The 23758-nt window shown below is 42.1% G+C and overlaps 1 protein-coding gene across 1 annotated transcript; it reads left to right on the top strand.

The window, feature by feature from the left end:
- The first annotated feature begins 1207 nt into the window (after positions 1-1207).
- Positions 1208-23319, top strand: LOC146365026 (uncharacterized). The gene is made up of 6 exons (XM_084916194.1): positions 1208-1816; positions 15592-15742; positions 17342-17409; positions 17644-17753; positions 19766-19857; positions 20271-23319. Exons 1-6 carry the CDS (start codon positions 1526-1528, stop codon positions 20783-20785), a joined length of 1227 nt encoding a protein of 408 aa, XP_084772320.1. The 5' UTR covers positions 1208-1525; the 3' UTR covers positions 20786-23319.
- Positions 23320-23758: the final 439 nt, after the last annotated feature.

The raw sequence follows: 23758 nt of genomic DNA, 5'->3' as shown, positions 1-23758 counted from the left end.
CTTCATAGAAACTACAAGAGAGAAGGTTGTCCTTTCCTCTTAAATACTGAATGTTTTGACAGTGAAGTACTTTTGTACAAATTTCACTGCAAATGCAAAAGTAAAAAGAAATCTAAATAACAAAAAAGTGATTAAGAAACGTATGTCGCTGTTTAAAAGACTACAGTACATATGTCACAAACTGAATCAGTGTCAGCTCATCAGTGACTCGATGTGAATCTGTTGAATTCTGGGAAAATCTGGTACAAACCTGTCATTGACAGACAGGAAGGCGTCTGAAGGGACAGAGATGATAGGCGAAGGAGTTGCTGCTCTTTAGAAGTCAAATTGCAGTCGTATCAGTTTGAATGAGGTAAGCTAGACGCATTTTACTCCAGCAATGTTTCCCAGTTCCTCCTGGATGGTGGGGCAGGGCTCCTCCCAAAAGCCAGCTGCCCCAGATGCAGTCTGATCAGATGCCCAGACCACCTCACCTGGCTCTTATCAGTTAGAGGTGAGAATCCATCCATCCATCCATCCATCCATCCATTTCAGAGTGGGGTGCTGATCTGTTATTGGGGCCCCTGTGGTCATAAACAGGGAAATATTGGTTCTCTCTGTGACATCATAAAGAGCTAAGAGTAGAAAAACCTCCCTGTCTGAAGCTGGGTTTTTAGCATAGTCTAAAGGTTGAATCAGAGTTATTTGTGAACACAGGCACACCGACTTATTTCTTTGACACTTTGAAATGTTTGATTGTTGAATGTTCAGAGAAAGAGGACAGAAATCAAATAAAGGCAGAATAAGTTCATTTTAAAAAACATGACAAGGAGAAAAAACTGACGAGAGAAAGAAACAGAAAACTGAGGATCAGAGAGTCACTCTGACATGGAGAAAATGGAAAGTGAGCACGGGTGGAGGGTGGAGGGTGGAGTGGGGAGTTATTTTGTGCGTACCAGTCGGTGCAGTGTGTGAAATGTGAACTCTGCAGGGTGTGTGTGTGTGTGTGTGTGCGTGTGTGTGAGTGTGTGTGTGCGTGTGTGAGTGTGTGTGCGTGTGAGTGAGTGTGTGTGTGTGTGTGTGTGAGTGTGAGTGCGTGCGTGTGCGTGTGTGAGTGTGAGTGTGTGTGTGTGTGTGAGTGTGTGTGTGTGTGTGAGTGTGTGAGTGTGTGTGTGTGTGAGTGAGGGTAATTCGGCTGTTCTTCACTTTGTAAAATAGTTTTTTGGGATACTTCATTTTAGTGGGTTTGGGTTTCGATCGGGGGCTGGAGGATGCTGAGAGTACTCACAGAGACAGGGAAGTCTGTGTGAGTGTGAGTAGGGGAGGATCCTATTTCTCTTAAAGCCGGGTCAGCAACACAAAGATCAGCAGAGCTGAGAGTGAGAGGCACTGAGGAGGGAACGCACACACTTTTAAACAGGCACACAGACTCACACTAAGACAAGCGGCCTTTTGTACACACTCAGTTGTTGATCTGTCTGACACGCAGACTCTTCGCTGGACTCTGGACCACTTGAGAATATTCCCCAGGACTCTATTTCTCCTCATGCACCTGCGGGGACTCTCAGCGCTCCAGGGGGTCAGTACCCAGAGAGGGACCATGACCCCACGGACCACCCAGGATGGAGCTTCATGCAGCTCCAGAGAGAGGACAGGTTCCAGCGGCCGCTGCAGCCCACTGAGGAGAGCTCCTCTCTGGGTATGGCTGCTGCTGGGGGCTTTGGTGGTTCCTGGAGCCTGGAGCTTTCTGAACGAGGAGCAGGAGGAGATGCTGGTGGAGCTTCACAACCACTTCAGAGGACAGGTTTCACCCAGCGCCTCGGCCATGATGCCTCTGGTAAGACCCTACAAGTCATCCCAAATAAGCATAAATAAAGGAAGGGAAGGTAATCCAGTACGTTTATCCAATAAATGTCAGATATTGTATCTGATATCACCTTTTCCTCCTCGAGTGCAGACACAGAATATAAAAGCAGACACATCTATAAATGTCTAATTTTCTGTCCAATGTCAGTACATTTAATCACTCTTTTTGCTTATTCATCACAAATAAGCAGAGACGTCTATACTCATAGTTATATTAGATATATATCAGCAGATTAGAGTAAAATAGTATGAAGTCATGTTTTTAGGGCACGACTGTAAAAGAATTCAATCGTTAACTATGCTGAACTGGACTCAACATCACCATTATGCTATATTGGTGAGTCCAGGCTACAAGTAATTGTTTGGATCAGGAGCAGACCAAGTGTGGTAGTGTTTGATTTAAAGCACAGCATTAAGAAATAAAGATTTTCATCCAGCTTTAGAGAACTCAATAAAAATATATCTTTATCTCTGCTGACTTTTCTTTGTGTGAGCATCAAACTAAACTCTAAATGCAGCATCTCTGTTTTCTGTAACTGAACTACTTTAAATATGGTTTAAATACAGTTAGCCTGCAGCTACAGCAGGCTAACACATAACCTGCTTAGCTGAGAGTGATTCAGCTTTTTTTGATTGAGTAACTTGTGGTTTCGAGCTGTGAATGTGTCATCACTACGGGGAGGAAGACGACAGTGGCTTCACTGATCATGAACCATTTATGGTGTTACATTTTTCATCTTCTTGACTCATCTTTATGTTGACGCCATCAGGAAATATATGTGATTGCAGGAAATGCAGCAACATAGAAATACTTTGAATTTGGTTTAAAAACAGAACAGAAACGGTTGGCTAATCATGTAAAATGGCGATGACAGAGCACAGCTGCAGATCTTTACTGTGTAACAGAAATTCACGCCTTCGTATCGCCATTATGATGACGCGCATTAGTGTGTAGACACAGCAAGAAGGTCCTGGATTGGTGTCCTGGGTGTTCTTCATTCCATGTCGGTTTAACTGGTTTTTCTAAACTGGTCGTAGGCATGAATGTGAATTGTCTTTTCTGTGTGTTAGCACTGGTGTAACCCACCCCTCACCCAGTTTCGGAGAAGAAGTTGAAGAAATGGATGGGTGTTGTTTTTTCTTGTCTTTATGAATGATAGGAGTAAGCACCCCAGCAGTTACACCAAATATGGACATGAATCAAAGTAAAACAACACTTCGATAGTGATCATTGTTTCATACAGCAAGTCAAAAGCTTCAAACATCCATCTGTCCATTTGCTTCTCCTTAAGTCAAAATGTATCAGTTATTAGCTCAAAAAAACAACTTGAACCATGGATAGTATCATAATCAGACCACAGCATCTGAAAGACACAGATCTTAGGAGGACCCCATTATTTTGGCCAAAGCACAATGCTCTCCCTAAGCACCACAGCCTCACAGACCTGAGTGATGATCCTGTCTATGTTTGTAAATGGCGAATGCACTGCTTCTTTTATAGCACTTTTCTACTCTTCTTGAGCATTCAAGGTGCTTTCTATCTAACATTCAAACACATTCACAGTCTGATGTATGCAACTCAGGGTTTAGCATCTTGCCCAAGGATACTTTTGCAGACTGGAGCCGGTTGGGATTAGGGATGGGTATCGTTTAGGTTTTATCTGATACCAGTACCAAACCGGTACTTTTGAAACGGTGCCGGTGCTTAAACGTTTCTCATGTTTAGCTGGTTTTTTTTGTAAAAAGATAACAATGTTAGCCTTTTCTGCAGCTATAGGGAATATATGGCATCACTCTTGGCTGGAAGCAGTGCTTAATCAATGGAAAAAACACAAACTTTGTCCAAAAACCTCTCATGTTTAGCTGTTTTCCACTTTTTCTTTGGTCATTTTAGCCTTTTTGGCCAGGGTGAAGGGAGCATCTGCCATCAAACAAGAAGACAGCCGCATGTAGCTACGACGGTGTTTGCTAGTTCACCTTACATGCATTAATGTAATAACGTGGTTAGCCTACTCAACGTAAATTACACACGAACAACATTAAGCTACTCACGCAGAGAAGAACGGCTGCTGCTGCATCATCATCCTCATCATTTCTGCTACACTGGCAGGGCTAGGGGCCAGGACTCTCCTATTCGGGTTTTTGGGGGATGTTGCTAACTCCGGGTCCGATAACAGGCACCACACCCGCAGTAGATGTGCTCGGTGTGAGGTCTTGCAGCAAGCTATGAAAGACGGCGCATTTCTCGGCTTTTAACAAAACGCTATGCGTCGCCAGGTGTTTCATCGGATTCGAGGTGTTACCTCCTTTGCACAGTATCACAGTATCAGCTTAAAGCACTTGTTGCAGGCTGCTGAGTTTGCATCTTTTGCTGTGAAGTACATAATGGCACCGGATACCGGTACCCATCCCTAGTTGGGATTGACCCTCCTGAGCCGGAGCCACCTCCGTGCTTGATTAGGGCGTTTCCCATGTATAGTTCGGTTATTCTGGTGCATATCAGCTGATGAGTTTTTAAATTTGTAGCTTTTTCCTGTGGTTTGATTTCTCTTCACACAGAGAAAACTCCAAGCAAACCAGAATGTGTCACTGCAAACCACATAATGATGCTCAGAGTTGAACAAGTAATCTGGCATACCTGGCATTTTCCCGGTGGGCAGGCGCAGTTTTGGACTAATGGGCCGGTTTGAAGGGATGCTGCACACCAGATGCCCAATCAAATCTCTTAACTGGCCCCTCCCCCACTAACTAACGGATAATGTGGAGAATTTACTCCTAACATTAATATTTATCTGAGCAGTTTTTAGGCATAACCATGGTACCGAGTGCAAAGCATGCCTGAATGCGTTTAGCTCAAACCTGCAGCTTACACCTGGTAGTCGTCACACTGAGGCGGGATCACGTTCTCACCATAAACAAACGGCTCTGCAAATCATTTGGAGCCGGAAGGAGCCGGCGTCCTCTAAGGGTGTCCGTGTGGCTGTTTTGGAGCGCGCCTGAGTGTCACTGCTGAGCTCAGATCTGCACAACAAACTGCACCAAAGGGGGAAAACAAACCAGAGTTTGATTTAAACTGAATACAAAGCACAGTTTTACTGAGTTACTGAGTTTTACAGTTATTCTAGTGCTTTCTGATGAGTGTTTCTGGAGTTTTTCACTCCTGCTGTGATCTCATTGTCACACCAGTGATTCTGAGTATTAGTTCTTGTTGTATTATTTGAGTTCTGGTTCCTGTTTAGTTGTTTGTGGAGTTTTGGGCGCACGTTTAGATGACCTTGCTGTTTGTACTAACCCTCGGTTCCTACTTTGAGTTTGTGTGTCATTCCTCCATCTGTTTTAACTTTCTTTTTTATACTTCGTCTCTCTTCTAGCTTTGTTTTCTGGCCCCTGCTTTAGTTTTACTTCCTGTCTGCAGCTTCCCTGATTGTTCTTGTCTGTGTTAATCGTGTTAAGCTGTGCCTCATTCCCCACCTGTGTCCTGTCGTCCAGTCATCCCTCTCTGTATATATAGCCTTTTCTTCTCTTTGTCCATTGTCAGTGTTTGCTGTTGCTTCCCAGTGTTCTGCTCTCAGTGCCCTTCTGTGTTTTGGATTTCTGCTGGGTTCTGATTTTTAGTGGAGGACAACCTTTCACAGAAGATATAATTCTGCATTGCAGCGCGTGTGAGATAAGACTGCAGTGACATCAGGCAGGTGTTGCTAATGCTACAGCGGCCTGCGAGTCTCTGTTTCGCAACAGTTTAAACCTCCACAAAACTGCTTGTGGGTGGAGGTAGTTTACAGATGTTTGACCACCCAATCAGTCTTTTCCCAGTTACAGGGATCAGGTCTCCAGTTTTCTGAACCTCGCATGACTCTGAGCTTCATCCTGAGTAATCCAGAGACCTGAAGACAACACAGACTGACCATTGTGTTCAGAAAGAGATGCTGCTGTTGAGTTTCACTCATCTAATTGTGTTGCATCAGCAGCAACAACCATCCACTGAGCCTCGTGTAAAAGGCTGAACTGAAATCTCTAAAATTAATCTGCTGCTAAAAAAAAGACCCCAACAAATTCTATCTACAAATTCGTCTCTACAAATTTTGTAGAGACGAATAAAACTGAAGGGACGAGCTGTGTTTTCAGTCTTTAATACTGTTAATTCCTCTCCATATGTGTGTGAAACTCTACTTTTACTTTGAAACGCGCGTGATTTCTCCGGTTAGAAAATTAAACAGAGCAAATAAGACGATTCTGCTCATTCTCATCACGGTCCGCAATTTATTTTCATCATTTCCAGCTGTGAGCGGCTCTTGGAGTTCTTGAATTATGGGATATCAGCGTTCATTGGAGCCGAAAGCAAATTCAGTTTGAGTTTACGTGACATTGTTTTAAAAGGCTCTGGGTGATTATTGGTGCTGAGGCAGCAGGGCGACGTTCGGATCAAAGGCTGCAGTAAAAAAGAGGAAGAGGAACATGTGACTATAAGGAGGAGAAGGAGACGGATAAAAACTGACTGGCCGGATGTCTGTTTACTGTCTTTATCTTCGTCCAGAATAGACCTGATCCTAATTTCCTAATATTCTCAGTTCTTGTTCTGTTGTCTGCTTTTTCTTCTTCTTCTCTCTGTCGAATGTTCCCCCGAGCACAAGTGCATATGTAATCTCTGGCGCTGTTTGTTGGATCCGTCTTCTAGCTTTGTCTTGTTCTAATTATCCTTGTTTGTATCTGTGTTTTGTGTCCCGTGTTTTCATGACGAACACACCAAGGTTGTCCCGAACACCATTTTCTGAACTCTGGTAATCAGCAGCAAACGTTTCTCCCAGTGGAGGTGGGGCTGGGATTCTCGCCTCATTATTGTCTGATGAAATCATACGCATACGGTAAACACGATGGTCTATGATCACCCAGAAAGAAACAAGTCAGTGCACAAACTGCATGAAACGGAAGAAAGGGAGAGGTCCCTCACTCTGATCCTCACCAAGAGATCCACAGACTCTCTGCCAAGTATGCAACACGGATAAACAGAAGCATGATGACATTGCTGTGAGTGACAAAGACACCAGGCTGAGATGATAAATAGATCCATATTTTAAAAAGGTGTGGTCTCTAATTACCTTGATCAGAAAAGCCAGTCGTGTACTGTTTGATAAATAAATACTGGAGCATTAAAACGATCGGTCTCTCCAGTTTTTTCTTCTCTGGCCACTGAGTGGAAGGACAGCTGACAGCAGACCACAAGAAGACACTCGTTAGATATCAGCTAAACAATCACAAAGCCTGCCACAACAGCACACTGGTCAGTTGGCCAGACAGCAGAGAAACACACTGTCTGTGTTTTGAATGTGTCAGTGATTCGATTTAAAAAGGCTTGAGGACACAGTGCAGAAACACATCTTTACCCTGCAAAGAGAAACTGGGAGAATTTAGTAACAGCACTTTTAAAGTTAAAAATCAGACTGAATATATTTGACATCCATATATAAACTTAAGATGACATCATGTTATCAGATGAGAAGATGAAGATGCTAAAAAACATGTTTGCAAATGCAGGTGAAGCGATGATAATATCACTCAACTATAGTGATACAGCAAACCAGTGAGTTTGACTCTGTGTTTTCTTATTTATAGAAGCACGAATTAACATTTTAGATTATTGATAGTCTGATAGCATTTATCAATGAAGGATTAATAAAAAAGCAGGATTATCACAGTTCAGAGTGTATGTGAGAGCTTTCTGTCTGTGCATCAGATAAAAGCTCTGCGATGGTTTTGTGCTGAAGCTTCGGGCTGGCTGCTTGTTTTGGTTTGCTCACTGGACCAGAGACGAGCTGGAGGAAGTCTGACTCGTTTTGGAGATGTTACAGTGAAGGATGCACCTCTCTGAGTTCTCTGAGGGAATTTTAGGATCAAAGTATTCAGCTGTGTTTGACAAACAGCTGGGATCTTTATCGTGATAATTAAATATCCTTCTAATTAAAATCATAACTGCTTCCATATTTTTCACTTTGTAATTTGATCATATCAGGACAGATAAGTCGTGTAACAGCAGAAACATGTCCAGCTGTTTAGATGATCTATTGCTGACATGACCTGACATGTTGTATTTCAGGTTAACATTCAGTCGGTTTTTCATAATTCAAAGAAAATACGTCTTTCAGCACCTATAAAAGAGCGAGACCACCTTTTATCAAACGATAAAACACATCACTGGTTGTTCCACTGTTGCACTTTTTGGCTCTGGAGACAATGTTAGTCATTTTTATTCTGCTGGAAACATATCGACTACATACATCATTTGCATAATCAATGCCACAGGAAGCTCTTTGGCTTTTTTCTGGAGTAAAAATATGAAGTCAGCCACCGGTGTCAGAGAGCTCTATAAAGTGAGTAAACACCAAGCAGCAAGAATATTTATATTTTTGTTTCCTTCATTATTCAAAAAAAGTTTTTTTGTCTTTTATGTGAATCTGTTTTTATCAAAGGTTAATTTGACTACAAACACAGACAGAGAGCTTTTCACTGGTCCTTGGTTTTTCAGATAGCAAACTTATATTTGTGGATTTTTGGCCTCTGCTCTTCTGAAAGGAATCCAGCATGATTGAGGCCAGAGTGTTTGTGAAATCCAGCTTTTGAACAGTTTAACATGAGGTCTGACTGAGTCATGTCATGTTACCTTAGTTAAACTGACATTGGGAGTCCCAGTAGGTCAGTTCCTTGGAACTGTTAGTCTCTCCCTTTTACTGGCTCCACTTACAATCAGTTGGTTTTAGTTATGTGCAAAGGAGAAAAACAGTGGCGCAGTCTACAGTGTGGATGTGAACATTACTTATATTTTATTTCCCAAAAAGACGAGAGTGTGACGGTAAAGTGCAAACCGTGTCCAGAGGAGAAACAGCTGCATTGTACTGCTAACAGAGCTCTTTGTAAACATCTGCATAGACAGCATGCTAATGCTAAGCTAGCCCAGAGCCCAGAGACAGTTTAAAGCCGAGTGACCCAGCAGCCTGACCCTGACCCTCAGCGCTCAGCCTCCAGTTCTACCTGTTCATGTTTATAGTCACTGCGGTGACCACCTTGAAGTCTCTTTGTGCTTGATTTCATCTTTGCTTTGTGCTGTTGCATTTACCTTCATACCTAAATACTAAGAAAAACACTGTACGTGTCATTATTATCGGGGTTTGTGTGGGACTGCAGTCTGTAGGTTAATATCTTCAGATGGTAATTATGAAAGCATTTCAGGTCATTTTACAGCCATTCTTCTGTGAGCACTTAAGAAAACTGTCCTGTGTAATATATATAATACATTACTTTTTTTGGAGCAACAACACAACAAAGAGAAGAAATACTCCCAACACGCACAAACATTCGACCCACAGCATGTAATTGATTCTGATATCTTTGATATGCTGCTTATTGATGGTGGTGACTCCTAAAGCAGAGCGAATGAGAAGCAGATAATCGATAAGGATATTGAATCGCTAAATTCTTATCGTCCCATCTCTCGATTAAACCTTTTGTGCCCGGACCTGAGAGCGAACTGAAGACTCTGCTCCCCACACAGACGCTCAGGGCGCACCTCTGACTGCCAAATGGCAGCATCATGCAGGACACCCGCCTGACAAACATCAGCCAAGATCTGTCAAAGTTTGGGTCACATGTTAACCACAAGCAATTAAACCTCTGAAGCCCATAAACCAGAAGAAAGGATTAGTCCGTTTTCCACCACAGGAACTTTAATGTGTGGTTCCACTGTGGAAATCTCCTCAGCAGGGCTGCTATTAGGATTGGTTTCAGTGGAGAGAGTGATGTAGAAAAACTCCAGCGAGCGGGACGATAGGTTAAACTGAGAAACACAATAAGTGCAATTTTTAAAGATCCAGCCGCCCTGGGAGAACAAATGAGATGAAAAATAAATGCAGGAACTGCATCAGCGAGGTGATGTAGGGACTTTGGTGCTTCATTATGTCACTGATGAAGTCCACAGAGTCCACAGGTGATCCTTTTGGTTTAGTGTGGACCAGCAGGGATCAGAATCAGCACCTCCAAAACTGAGGCCACGGCGCTCACCTAGAAAAGAATGGATGGTTTGATGCAGCGTCTGCAGTGATGCTGCACGTAATCTCCCTGACACTGGACTCTCGGCTGGCCTGGGGGGGGGGTCGTCTCTGTGTCCCCCTGGAGGAGCTGAAGGATGTTGCCGAGCATCTCTGACTAAGGCTAGACTGCTGTCAGTGACTCTGCGCGATCACACATCTGCAGCTCAGACCGAAATGAAGTCTTCAATGTAAAAACAGCTGCCAGATGTCTGACGGAGTCTTTTATTTCTCTGATAAATGTTTGAGTGCTTGTGATGGACACACTAGGACGTGAGTGTTTGAGGGACATTGGCCACAATTGTAGTTATCGATGTTCAGGTTCAAGTTATTCTCTTGTTTTGTAATTCCAGCATCTGAGGTGCTGTGAATTTCACTTCCTCCCTGTTTGCTTTCTCTAACATCTCATGGTTGATCTACTCCACTTGTCTCCTCAGTATCACTATAAACACCTCAGGACACATAAAAGCACCTGTTATGCTGAATGCTGCAGTTTGTTTTAGTTGTAGTTACAGAACTGCTAGCATGGATTTGTTTATTTCTCTTTCCTATCTTCCAGCATACAATGGACGGCAAAGATCCATTTTAATAACACTGCCTCCCCGCCTCCTTTTAGTACCAACCAAAACCATTTTTAATTCACTCAGTGAGTTGATAAAAACTTGCTTGCACAGGTTGGCAGAGCAGGGTCATCACTCTTCATCAGCAGAGTAAATCAGGCCTGGGTTCCAGGAACAGGCGGGTGTTTCCCGCTGCAGACGCCCTCCATTAGCAAGCGTGTCAGAGGGAACGGACTGAACAGCGAGGGAGTGAGCGATCAAGGTTGAGCAACAGAAGAGGAGGACGGCTGGGAAAGAGCCAAGCGATGAAGAAGGGGGAAGAGAAGATTTAGATAGAGAGAGAAAAGAAAATTAGGCAGAGAATGAATGAGCGCCCAGAGGAATGTGTGTGTGTGTGTGTGTGTGTGTGTGTGTGTGTGTGTGTGTGTGTGTGTGTGTGTGTGTGTGTGTGCGTTTGGACCAGGGGAGGTCTCAGGCTGTCTCAGCCTCCATGGGAGCCCCACAGGGACGTTTCCATTTTCATATTACTTTCTTATGATTTTAGCTGGCCTGCAGAGAAAAAGATGTGCAACGGTTCAAGGAGACAAGGAAGGGAAGGAGGTAGGAAGGAGAAGACAAATGAGGGGAGAAAGAGGAGGTAAGAAGACAGTGATGGAAAAGAGGAGCAACAGGGAGATGAGGGGAGACTCAAAGGGAGGAGGAGAAAGAGACAGAGGACAGAGTTCAGCATTTGTTGGGATGTAAAGGCGTCTGCAAAGTCACGCAGCTGGTTCAGAGACCTGGACTGAGCCAAACCAGTGCAACCAGTACAGGGGAACCAGATGGAAAGGGCACAAAGGAGAATCAGGCTGACCAGTTCACATCCAGCTGAACAGAACACTGACTTTGACGAACCTACTCGTCACATGTTAGAGCCCGAAACGGACCTAGAGCCCAGGCCTGCAGAGAAACTGTCAGACTGAGCCCCTCCTCCTCTGAGCCCAGACACCCATCAGAGTAACATCATCCAGAATATTCCTTCAGTCACTCCTCGCTCACAGCTGCAGGTGAAATAAGTAATAGATGCAGCTGTGAATCAAGAGCTAGACTCTCGCCCCTAGAAGTGGCTGACACAGTGTCCACACCCCTGCAGGCTCTTTCAGCATGTTGGTCGCTTTTGTTTTCATTCAATTTTTACTTCTGTTTTTGGTCACTGGTTAGATTTAGACACTGAAAGCACTTCAGTATTATTATTATTATTATTGTTATTATTGTTAGGGAAACGTTCTGCCTGGGATTAAAATACTCCCCAGGTAGAAAATGACACGACAGCTCCGCCTCACTACGGCCAGACTACAGCCTCCTGATGGTTCCAATCCAGGTTAAAATCTGGGGGGTTCTAATCCATCTTGACCTGATACTTATTTATTTTATCTGAATTATCAGTAAGCTATGGCAAATGCAAACAAACTAAGTACTAAGAAATCTGTTTCCGATTGTTCGGAGGGGGGGGGTGTAATGTCCTCTAGAAACAAACTCAACTTTCATTGTAGCCAGGACTCACTAAGTAAACTCATCCTTTGTGATTTTAAAGTCCAAGATTCAATTACGTTTTATTTATATATGCATACGCACTTTATACTGAAGTCCACACCTCGACTCTGTGAGCTTGGAAACAGTGAAAAATATCCATTAATTTATGAGTCAGTGATTAAAACACAAAAACTTTGTTCAGATTACAAAATACAGGCTGCGGTTAAACTCAGGAGAACATAATCAGCTGTTCTCAGATCAGGTGACTTCCAGTACAGTCGACAGCGATGATCGTGTGTGTATGTGTGTGTGTGTGTGTGTGTGTGTGTGTGTGTGTACACCACATGACCTGAAAGTCATAATACAGACCAGATGTTGCGAGCGCCTGCAGGGAGAGGAATGTGAAGGAGACCCCTGACTATTGTTTGTGTTGCATGTCAGCGCTGGACAAATAAACACACACATGTGCACACGCACACGGGGATATGAAACTCCCTGTCAGGGTCCTGTTGTTCATTCTTTAGGTTTCGTAGCAACAGTGACTCAGACCACGAGCTGCAGACAACGGGCTGAGTTAAAGGCGTCACTGTGCTCCATCTCATCACTCATGACCATCATCACATGACGTCTTCAGCTGCAGTGGGAGGCAAAGAGCGGCCGCATCTGCCCCTGACAGTGGACATTCAAATCAGAACTCTTAATGGTGACTTTGAAGGGTTTTGTCCGAAAATATTTTCACGGACCAGCCTTTAAGTTGTTGCGGATAAATACAGCAAAATAAAACCAGTACATGCGGGAAGATTTATTCATAACACACGGGAAAAGACCCAGGGAAACTGAGTTAACCATAAAAAGGATCAAAACCCTGAAAACCATGACTTTCACACACGAGCCTCAACTCTCGCAGCCCGGTACCAAACGACTCACGGACTGATACCGGTCCATTGTCATTTCTTGTCCCAGTCGGAGCATTTTTTGGTTGGTCTTCCTAAAAGGAAGCGGCTGTTCTTAATGACTTTTTTGAAGGTCACACATCCTTGCAGTGGGCTATTTGCCTTTCACCAGATCAGTTTCTGTACAGGAACCTGCTGTTAAAGCCACAGACATGATGGGAAGGAAATGTGCACATCAGGGGGTCAGACTGAGTTCAGGGTCAGAGGTCAGGGGTAAGGGGTTGCCCATGGTTTGTCTTGTATAAAGGAAGCAGGATAGAAAATAATTGGAAAAAATAAATAACTTCAGCATCTTTAAATGACTGCGAGGCCAGGACAGGATGACTCAGCCTTGGTGGCTCAAACACAGTGGCTGCTTATGAATCAGCTCTCCGCGTTCCACATTTCATTGGTCTGATATTAAATGTCATATCATGTGCAATAATATTTATTTAACTACCGACTGTCAAATTTACTTTAAGAGGCCGTTCAGCTTATGAAGCCTCTACCAGTGTCACAGAAAACAGCAACAATGATCCTGCTGTTGACTCTGCTGGAGAGCTGTGGCTGATTTTATAGTACTGGGAGATATGGAGGTGGTTATATAACCAGATTAAAGCAGCTCCAGAATATTTGTACATTGCTGTTTTGGATTTACTGTTATGGCTTGTTGAACTCTTGGGAAATGCAATGCAATGAAATTATCATGATAATTAAAAGCAGGTTTAAAGAGGGGAGGGAACCAAAAAATGGAGAAGGGTTATAAAACCACCAATTTAATCTCACAAACAATAATTCATAAGTATGACTTTAGTAACTTCTGGTGTGAAATTTTAATAAAAAATATACACTCAGTTGTCGTGAAAGCATCGGTGCTGTGTCTACATTAAAACTCTGATTTGTGCAGTGTGCACAAATAAACATGAAGACCAAATAACTGGACAGAGTCGTGGTCGTCATCCCTGCTGAACTGCTGCTTGCAGCACATGTGCACCAGTTCATTGATGTCTGTGTGTCTTTTGTACTTGTATGCATGAAATTTGCTTTCATCTCTGCTTCGAGTCCTGATCCGGGCGAACCAGCCAACGACTTCAAGGCTGCGACTCAGATATCAGAGCCACATGTACGGCACCGATGAATAAAAGCATAAAAGTCAGCTTGTGTTTTACAAAGAGTCACTTACAAGGCAGCACTGAACACACAGTTATTATACTTATGGAGCATAATTATGCCGTAATTATTATGTTTGTCCCACAATATGAAAACACTTCAGCAACACAACATGAACACAATCAATATCTGATTACAAAAAAAACTTAGGCTTTACATTTCCACTTCCTCCTCTCGTGGTCTCTCGTTCTTACATCTTTCTCCGTCTCAGAGGGTTTTTTCTCCCTGTACCTGTACCTCAGACCCACTGTGTGCTACCGTCTGTTACTGTTGCTGTTTCACTGTAATTTGTATCAACAGTGTAATGAACAGGATATAATTCTGAAATGAAAGTTAGCTGTAACAGAATTATCAGTAGGGATGGGCACTGATAAGATTCATTTGATTTTTTTAGTTACTTACTGGCTCAGCTTTGAGAGTCACCACAATCTCCAAGCAGCATATCAAAGACTTTACCTTCGTGTGAATGAGTCGCATGCTGTGTGGTGCAGGTGCTTGTAAAGAGCTGGAGTTGCGTTGGCAGCATCATGCAGTTGTTTCCGTCCTGCAGGCAGTTTGCAATTAACTCGTCCTTTAGTGCAATAAAAACAAAAGTAATGTCCATATCCAGGCTGGAGACTGAGCCACTATTTAACTCCTCCGGCATGCAAAATGTAACTGAACTGATTGTAGCCAAGTAGATCCGATAAGCGTGATCCATAAGCAGGCACACTAACAGTTCCAAGGAACTGAACCTCTGGGAACTGGTTCTCTATTTCTACTAATCTTAAATATTTCAACAACAATGAGGATGGTTTCAATGCATTGATTTATTTTTTTATTCTGGGGCTTCCCTATAGTAGAGTTCATGATCGACACACAACAGAGATGCAGGTGGATGTTGAACAGAAGATGAGCCTTTATTTGGGGCTGCACAAAACACTACAAAACCAAATCCAACGGGGAACTGAGATAAACTAACAAAATCCCAAACTGGGGGAAGCTAAACAACACAACACTAGATACAGAGGGAAAAAACAATACAGAGCCTGAGACCTGAAGAAACCTGGGACTTGGAAAACACGAGAAAAGCAGAGGAAACGCAGATGAACCAACGAGACAGGGAGGAAGCAAAACACGGGACTGTCAAAGTAAAACAGGAAATGCACGAACATAGAAACCAGGCTAAACAAAGGAAGCATCTAAAAAATCACTAAAGTACAACCAGAAACTAACAGAAACAAATAATAATAATAATAATAAATGGATCATGACAGGAATGTTGGAAAAAGGCGCTTTGTCAACCAGCTTTACTTTTACATGTTCATTTGATTGCTTTAAACTCTGACTGCTTTTAATATGGTTGGCCAGCATTTCAGTTACTTTTACGTGACTTCCTCTCTGTATCTAAAGTAAACATGTTGCCTTGCAAAACGACACGAGCTGTTTATGATTAAAAAACAGCAGATTTGGTGGTGCCAAACCGGCACTTCTGTAACATTCAGTGGTTGTTTGCAGAAATGGGATCCAAACCTGAAGCTGGTGGCAGAGGGCTACGCTGCTAAATGCATCTGGAACCACAACCCAGAACTGGAAGATACTGGAGAGAATCTGTACGCTGGCACCGGGCCCCTGGACCTCCGAATGGCTCTAGAGAAATGGTTCCTGGGTGAGTGATCTCAGAAGTAAATATTTGTTGGCTTTCTTGTTTACAGCAGACAGATTACGGTTAGTGGTTATCTTTGAACAGCAGAAGTGAGGCTTACAGAAAACCGCTCCAAGCAGTGTTGGTTTTCAGTATTTTACAACCACAAGATCTGCAATCCAATCTATTTCACAATGAAAAGTCAGAGCAAATAAGATGTTTGTCTATTTATAATCACTAGTAAACCTTTACTACAGAAACACAGTCTCTTTGAGTCGACTTGTCGGGGGTTTTAAAAAATTACTGCTGCTTTTAAAATACGATCACCAAAACTAGTTTTGTTTCTCGTATCACCCTATTAGAGCACTTCGCTCTCACACTGCAGGCCTACTTGTTGTTCCAGAGTATTTAAAAGTAGAATGGGAGGCAGAGCCTTCAGTTTTCTGTGGAACCAGCTTCCAGTTTGGATTCAGGAGACAGAAACTATCTCTACTTTCAAGATTAGGCTTCAAACTTTCCTTTTTGCTAAAGCATATAGTTAGGGCTGGACCAGCTGACCCTGAATCCTCCCTTAGTTATGCTGCGATAGGTGTAGGCTGCCAGGGGACTCCCATGATGCACTGGGTGTTTCTTCTTCACTCACTGTGTGTTTGTACACTTCTCTGCATTTAATCCACTGTTAGGGGGTCACCTGATTGTTGGGGTTTTCTCTGTATTATTGAAGGGCCTTTACCTTACAGTATAAAGCACCGTGAGGCGACTGCTGTTGTGAAAGTGTGGATTGAATTGTGACTGTAAATGTTCAGGATAATGACAATTCTCATAAATCTGAAGGAATAACTAAACATTGTCACAGCGCTCGTTACTGCAATAAATCAAAAACTGTCACTCTGTATTAAACAAAAGCAAATTAACAGAACAGGACTCGAGCATTTCACCAAGTTATAATTTTTCTAATATGGACTAGTTTGAGGAAACTTATAAGCTTTAATATCCACCAGCTCACCTGTGGCACACCCAGGCTAAGGTTGGAGTTTTGATTTTTTCCTCATCTTTGGTAACTAAAAACATTTCTGCTACAGTCGAATGCAGACTAGATTTTTAATGCATTGTTATGTTGCAGTATCACTAAAAGTATTTTTGATACTGTGATGTTAATAGATGAACCTACCACACATTAACTATGGATTAGTGATGTACTGAACTTGTATAAAAATGTAACTTTAACACTGAATGTTAAAGTTACAGCTCCTGCTGTAGTTTCTCAGTTTTCAACACTTTTAGTATTTGATTTCACTCAGCTGTGCTGAAATTGTTGCTTTTTGTTTTGTGAGATTTCTTGTGGTTTTTCCAATCATTATACTTCTGACAGCAGTGCCCTGTGCCAGACCAGCACTTTAGTTTTGCATCCTTATTGAACCTTATTGTTATAGCTTCTGTTTATTATTTTGGCTGCTGTAACACAATAATCTCTCAAGTTTCAGGATAAACATACCAGATGTTCATCTTGACTGCAGAACTTTTACTTGTCACTGGATATGTCCTGAATGTGGCGATTCTTCAACTAAGTCTCATCATTGTTCACATTAGAATAGTGTGTTCTAATTGATCTGTTCTGTGCAGAACGCCTGGACTACGACTTCCAGAACAACAGCTGTGATGAAGATAAGATGTGTGGACACTACACACAGGTCACAAACACACACACACACACATACAGTATACACAGTTAGGCTATGTATGTGGACAATGACAGGGTGCACGCCCAAACTGAGAATGACTTTAATTATCAATCAACTGTCCAGTTACTTCTCAGTAATGGGAATACGACTAAAATGGCTAAAATCCACTGCAGAGGACATTGTCCAAACCTTGTGTAGAATGTGGCAGATCCACTCAGTTTAAACTGTGCGTGTGTGTTACAGATGGTGTGGGCAGACACACACAGAGTGGGCTGTGCCTTCCATCTCTGTGACACTATGGAGGGACTGGACTGGGACAGAGTCTCCTTCCTCGTCTGTAACTACTACCCAGCGTCAGTACCACGACTCCTTCCAGTGTTACTGCTGCACAATACTACAACAAGTGCTCCCTCTTGTGGACTGTACTAATAATATTGAATGCTGTAAAGCACTCACACAAATTGAGCTATTCATGTGTAATTCAGCTTTTTCATATCTTCTTTTGTTTTAATTTAATCCCTCTTTAAATTTTCAGTTGCATCATTATGATTTTTCAGAAAATACATGCGTTGATATGGTTGCTATGCAGTTTGCTTTGAGTGGCCCACTGGACCGTTCTGAATCTTTTCTTCATGTCTGAACAACTTCTTGCACTCGCTCAGTTTTCACTCTATCATTATTGTGGAAGTAAGAGATTTTTGTCAAATCGTCTCAGAGCAACACAAAGTCTGAAAACTCTCCATAGAAACACGACGGAGAGTTTGCTCGAAATCAGGCTGGAATTCTCTAATGCGAGCCGTTTTCCAATTGTCATATCGCCTCAATGAAACAATTTCAAGGCTTGAGTCTTTGGCCAATTTATCTTCAGACACTCCTAACGCTCACAATTCAATAATTTTTGTTCTGTTTATCCATGAATTGCATTTGTTTGAGGGCAGGAAATCTGTGCTTCTCTCGGATTTCAAACTCTGGAAATAAAGCACTTTTTTCTCTTGTTATATCTCCTTCATGGATTTCCACAGAGACCTATAAACCTCCATGATGGTTCACCAAAGCCTGATGATTGTTAAAGAATGATGGTGATGCTTCAAATAGATTTAACGTTACAAAACGTTGTTTGAGAGCAAGTCAAGGCAGTTTTCACTTCTCCTCTACTCAGTTATGGTACATTACAAGTCATACATCTTTAATAATTCATATTGTAATAATGAATTATGAACACCTGAAGATTTCCCCATCTGCTCTTAAAAGGGTGCAAGAATGACCATTTTAGCCCCTACGGTTAGGAAATTATGGCCATTTGTTTGAGGGGAATCCTGAATGAATTCAGCAACTTTTCTAATATGTACTTCAGCTTCTTCACTTCCAATTCCAGTGTCCGAGATAAGTGCCTGTTTGGCTCACTGAGATGAGCAGCTGCCAGTATACTGGACGGCGCAGGTTTGAATCCTACCAGTGGCTGTTGCCGTGCATCTTCCCCACTCTCACTCATTCTGCTTTCTTGACACTCTTCAGTGTACCCTTTCAAATAAAGCTGTCTTCAGCAAACACTTCAGCTTCTACACTTCTTTTCAGCAGACAGCAGCCAATTTCTCATCATTCAACAACTATTACTTGTGACGGAACTTGTTCAGCTTTTTTCAGCTGACTGAAGAATTGTAATAAATTAGCAGAAATATTGACCAAGAAAAACTAAGTTTTTATGAAATCAGCAACTTTTCTAATATGTACTTCAGCTTCTTCACCTCCAACTCCAGTGTCTGAGATAAGTGCCTGTTTGGCTCTCTGAGATGAGCAGCTGCCATTAGACTGGGCGGCGCAAGTTCAAATCCTACATGTTGCTCTTGCCGCACATCTTCCCCACTCTCACTCATTCTGCTTTCTTGACACTCTTCGGTGTACCCTTTCAAATAAAGCTGTCTTCAGCAAACACTTCAGCTTCTACACTTCTTTTCAGCAGAAAGTTCTGCTTCGTTTGCATTTTTCGGCAGTTAATTTCCACCACACAGCATTCACACTGCATTTTTGCAGGAAATGCAAATTCTTCTAGTTACACTTTACTTGTTTGACTGAAGGCAGGAGACACGTCATTAAATGTGAATTCTTTGGGCTGTATTGTATATTTTAACATCCCTTTGTTAACTTGTACTTTTTAAAGTCGGTTGATTCACAGTAATACAGGCAATTTAACACGATGCATATATACATTGGTGGTGCCTCATGCTGCGGACAAACTAACAAAGACTAACACTCAACTGTTTAACTCAGTTTCTGTTAGCTTTTCTTTTTATTTCTGTTTTTCTTGTAACACAATCTGGAGTTATTAAATTTGGATTTGTGTGATATTTTGTGTACGTGTGTTCAGAGGGAACTATGAAGGAGTGCGGCCGTATGTTGAAGGCGATTGGTGCTCCAGATGCCCCGAAAACCTCCAGAAATGTGAAAACAATCTCTGTGGTAAGAGTACGACAGGCTGTCGTTACTCCTCCTGATCTGTGTTCATCCACATCAGCATTTTACTTTAGGACTTTATTTTTATTGATGTATTTTTTATCAGCATATAAATTTTATATAAAATATATGTGCTATCGTGCTGTCCCATGTCAAATTTGATATGGACTGTAGATCCACCAGTGTGGGTCGAATCAAAGTAAATTGTGACTTTGTGGGATCTCGAAGCTCTACATGTCATGCCTGTGTGTATTTTTTCTGGAGCAATGGTGACAGAGTTTAGGGGGACGTCAGCTCTGTTATGAGCACATGTGCCCAGGTCCCTTACCTAAAAATATTTCTCACTGGCAGCATTAACGACTGCGAGACCTCATTAGATTCCAGATTAAAACAAGTTTTTCTTCATTTATGTTTTCCAGTTCCCGACACAGTAGAAGAAGAGGATGAAGATGATGATGATGTGACAGCTGATCCCATGCTCACAACAGGAGAATCCAGTCCTGATGCAACAACTGATCCCCTCCAACCTACAGATGATGATGTTCTTCCTACAACACCTGACTTTCCAGTGGAGTCTACCACCGCTGACGGCATTCCCAGTGTTCCCACCATGCACTTTGCATCGAGCACTGAAGATACACCGCCTCCACACACCACGGCTGAGGCCACCAAGCCTCCATCTGCCCCCCCAACAACGCTCGCTACACTGATAAACAAGATCGGTCCTGATACAAGGGAGGAGGAGAAGGAGCAAGAGAAAGAGGAAGAGGAGAAACTAAATGAAACGCCACATAAGGAGGAGAAAGGTGTGAAGAGAGTCGTTGGAAGTATAATAAATAAGGACAGTAGCGCTGCACAGAACAGTGCTGGCTCGATGTCCTCGCCTTCAGTCCTGCTAGCCTGTCTGACTGCGATCCTGATTGTCAGGCTGTGAGTGGAAGAAGAGGAAGCGTTCTCACTTCACCATACTTGCATTGACTGCACATGGCCTTGTTAATCCCTCCCACCGTTTCCCCTCTCTGCCTTGTCGAGCAAAATAGGTCAATTTATAAATCAGCCTCACCATAACACAGCTGCCATTTCTGCCACATCTGCATCAAGTCTGGACTGAGATTTGGGTCAAACAATGTGTGCATAACCTGCTTCAACCTGCCTGGAAAACTAAAGTCTTACAGCCAGTAAACTACCGTTCACTGACAGGAAACATGATGTTTTCCAAAACAGCTTCAGAGCAGTTTGTGAAATAGTTAAAAAAAAGATTAATCTATTGGTTCATGGACACACAGTCATGGTCACTGTTGCAGTTTGGCTAGATGGGTTCATTTGTGGTTTGGGTAAGTCTCTGTAGTCAAAGGATTTCCTTTTATACTTTTACTCATCACACCTGAGCAGGTTTTGATTACCTGCAGGTTCACAGTCTCTGTGGAGATCAATGGAGGAGATCTGTGGATAACTGCTGACTATGCAATCGTCAGTTTTTAAGTTTCAGTTTTCAAAAGTTATCATTATGTACAAACATCGACCAGTGGATGGAAATAGCAGAAATTGCTGCTGAAATTTCTAGGTACACGGGAAACCCTGAAAACTAGCTAGCCACAAAGTAGCTCAATAATTGACAGAAAATTAAAAATCATAAAACACGTCACATTTTCTGCCCATTCTCATGTTTAATTTAATTCAGGCTTAGAATCACTGCCTATGTGCTAAAAACAGCGTAGGATTTTATTTCCTTTTTCAAAGCACAGAGCTGGAAGGCCTGTCCACATATCTGCTAACCCCCCAAACGTCGGCCTTTAGACCCACAGGCTAAATTGGGTGTAAAATGTTAACCACAGGTTAGGTAGTGCCAGCTTCGTGCAAGTTTGTCTTAAAAATATGTGGTTTCTGGCACAATATAAACTCCTTAATTACATAATAAGTTATGTATAAGTTGTATAGTGAAAGAAGGGAGATCCATGTCCCTGTACGTGAACAAGTTGTTTTCCTCACTGCTTCAGAGAGGATTGTTTTTTTTTTCACTTATATCAGATTCAGCTGTGTCCATCAGAACATCAGGTAAGAGTCTGAGAGGAGTGTCTAAACATGGTTAGCTTATAGCTTAGCATAAAGACTGGAAGCTGTCTCCAGATTTGATGACATCATCAGATCAAATAGCCTGTGCTTAATTTAACAAATAATTTGAACACCTGCTGCAGCTGTTTTGGACCCCGTGTTTTAAGCCTCATTCAACCTTCACAGAAACACAGTAAATGAGCACAAATGACTTCATCCGACTCCCCGAGGATGTAGGACACTGAATATTGTAATTATTTAGACTTTGTTTTAAACTTACTAAAATGAAGTGTAAATATTTTGTCAAAATATCAAATGTAATAAAGTTTCACCAACCTGTTTGTAACTTTATCCGTTTCTATCTTTACATGTAAAAATGTCCAGGATGTAAAATGCCGGCCCGTGTAGTCTAAATGAAGATAAAAGCAGGATTGTCATTAATGAAACCTGCGTTTCCAATCAGATCATAAAATGTCTTAAATTATTGAACAGTTTAATAGATGGAAAATTATGGAAGAAACTCTGGTGAATAACTGAATTGTATAACCGTCACAGCTGGTTTACAGGTCAAAACCCCAAACGGTTGTTTTTCCTCTACTTCCAGTCTTTGTGCTAATAAGTTAATCATATCCCTCGTCTTACTTTGAGCTGCTGTTCTGCTTTAACTCTTGGCAGAAACTCTGATACGTGAACTAGCCGGAAGCATTTTCCTTTATTGTGAGACCGCACATCAGGTTCACCCTCACACTAAAAAACTGAATTTGCTTCATATTTTTGATGTTTTGTTGCTACTATGCCATCAAAAACTGTGGAAAGTCCTAATGATCTTATTTTATGCACAAAAATGTGTTAAAATAAGAAAGTGAAATACCAAAAAAAACAAAAATATATGAACATTATTTTACTTACATATTTTTCATTTGGAGTTTGAGCTCCGTCAGATATTTACAGCAGTGCTTCCTCTGCACTGAAAACCAAACAGCACTGGAGTGCTGCAGAGAAGCTGCTCACAAACTGATCCCCCGCTGAGATCACCGCTTTGTTTTTGGATGTTGTGTAATGATGAAAGTGATGTGCATCAGCATCATCAAGTGAAAGCTAACCGAGTGGGAGACATTTTGTTTTACAGGGATTTTAGTGTTGTAGTAGGTTTGCAGGAGAAATAATCACTGAGTGTGTTTGTTGTGTTTCGAACTGACGACCCTGCTTCTTCTTTTTCACCGCTACATGTCTACTGTACACCGTATTCTCTCTCAGACTGGAACTACAACTGGACAACATCTAACAATTGACATATCTCTGCTACGCTGTCTTAGAAGGAAAATTACCATAATTATCCTAAATAACTGTAGCAAAGGTGGCTGTAAATGTCTGTATATAAGATAAATAAATAAAAAACCTACCTTACTTCCTTTAGTGGATACTGTGTGACTTCTTCTAATAATTCACAGTAAGGATAGTAAAAGCTGAGTTTGCTCGATGTTGAAGATAACATTATTTTTTTTAGAGACGTCTCTTTTTAATGGAGGTAATTGGGGACTTTTTCAGTGAAATACTGCAGTTGACCACTGGGACTTAGCAAATGACACTGACTACGGTGGGTTGCAAAAGTATTCGGCCCCCTTGAACTCTCCCACATTTTGTCACATTACAGCCACAAACATGAATCAATTTTATTGGAATTCCACGTGAAAGACCAACACAAAGTGGTGCACACGTGAGAAGTGGAACGAAAATCAGACATGATTCCAAACAGTTTTTACAAATAAATAACTGCAAAGTGGGGTGTGCGTAATTATTCAGGCCCCTTTGGTCTGAGTGCAGTCAGTTGCACATAGACATTGCCTGATGAGTG

Source organism: Perissodus microlepis, chromosome 20 (genome assembly GCF_051167445.1).
Source record: "Perissodus microlepis isolate ML-2025 ecotype Zambia chromosome 20, ASM5116744v1, whole genome shotgun sequence".
In the NCBI taxonomy this organism is placed as follows: domain Eukaryota; kingdom Metazoa; phylum Chordata; class Actinopteri; order Cichliformes; family Cichlidae; genus Perissodus; species Perissodus microlepis.
This window is presented reverse-complemented; position numbering and strand designations above follow the sequence as displayed.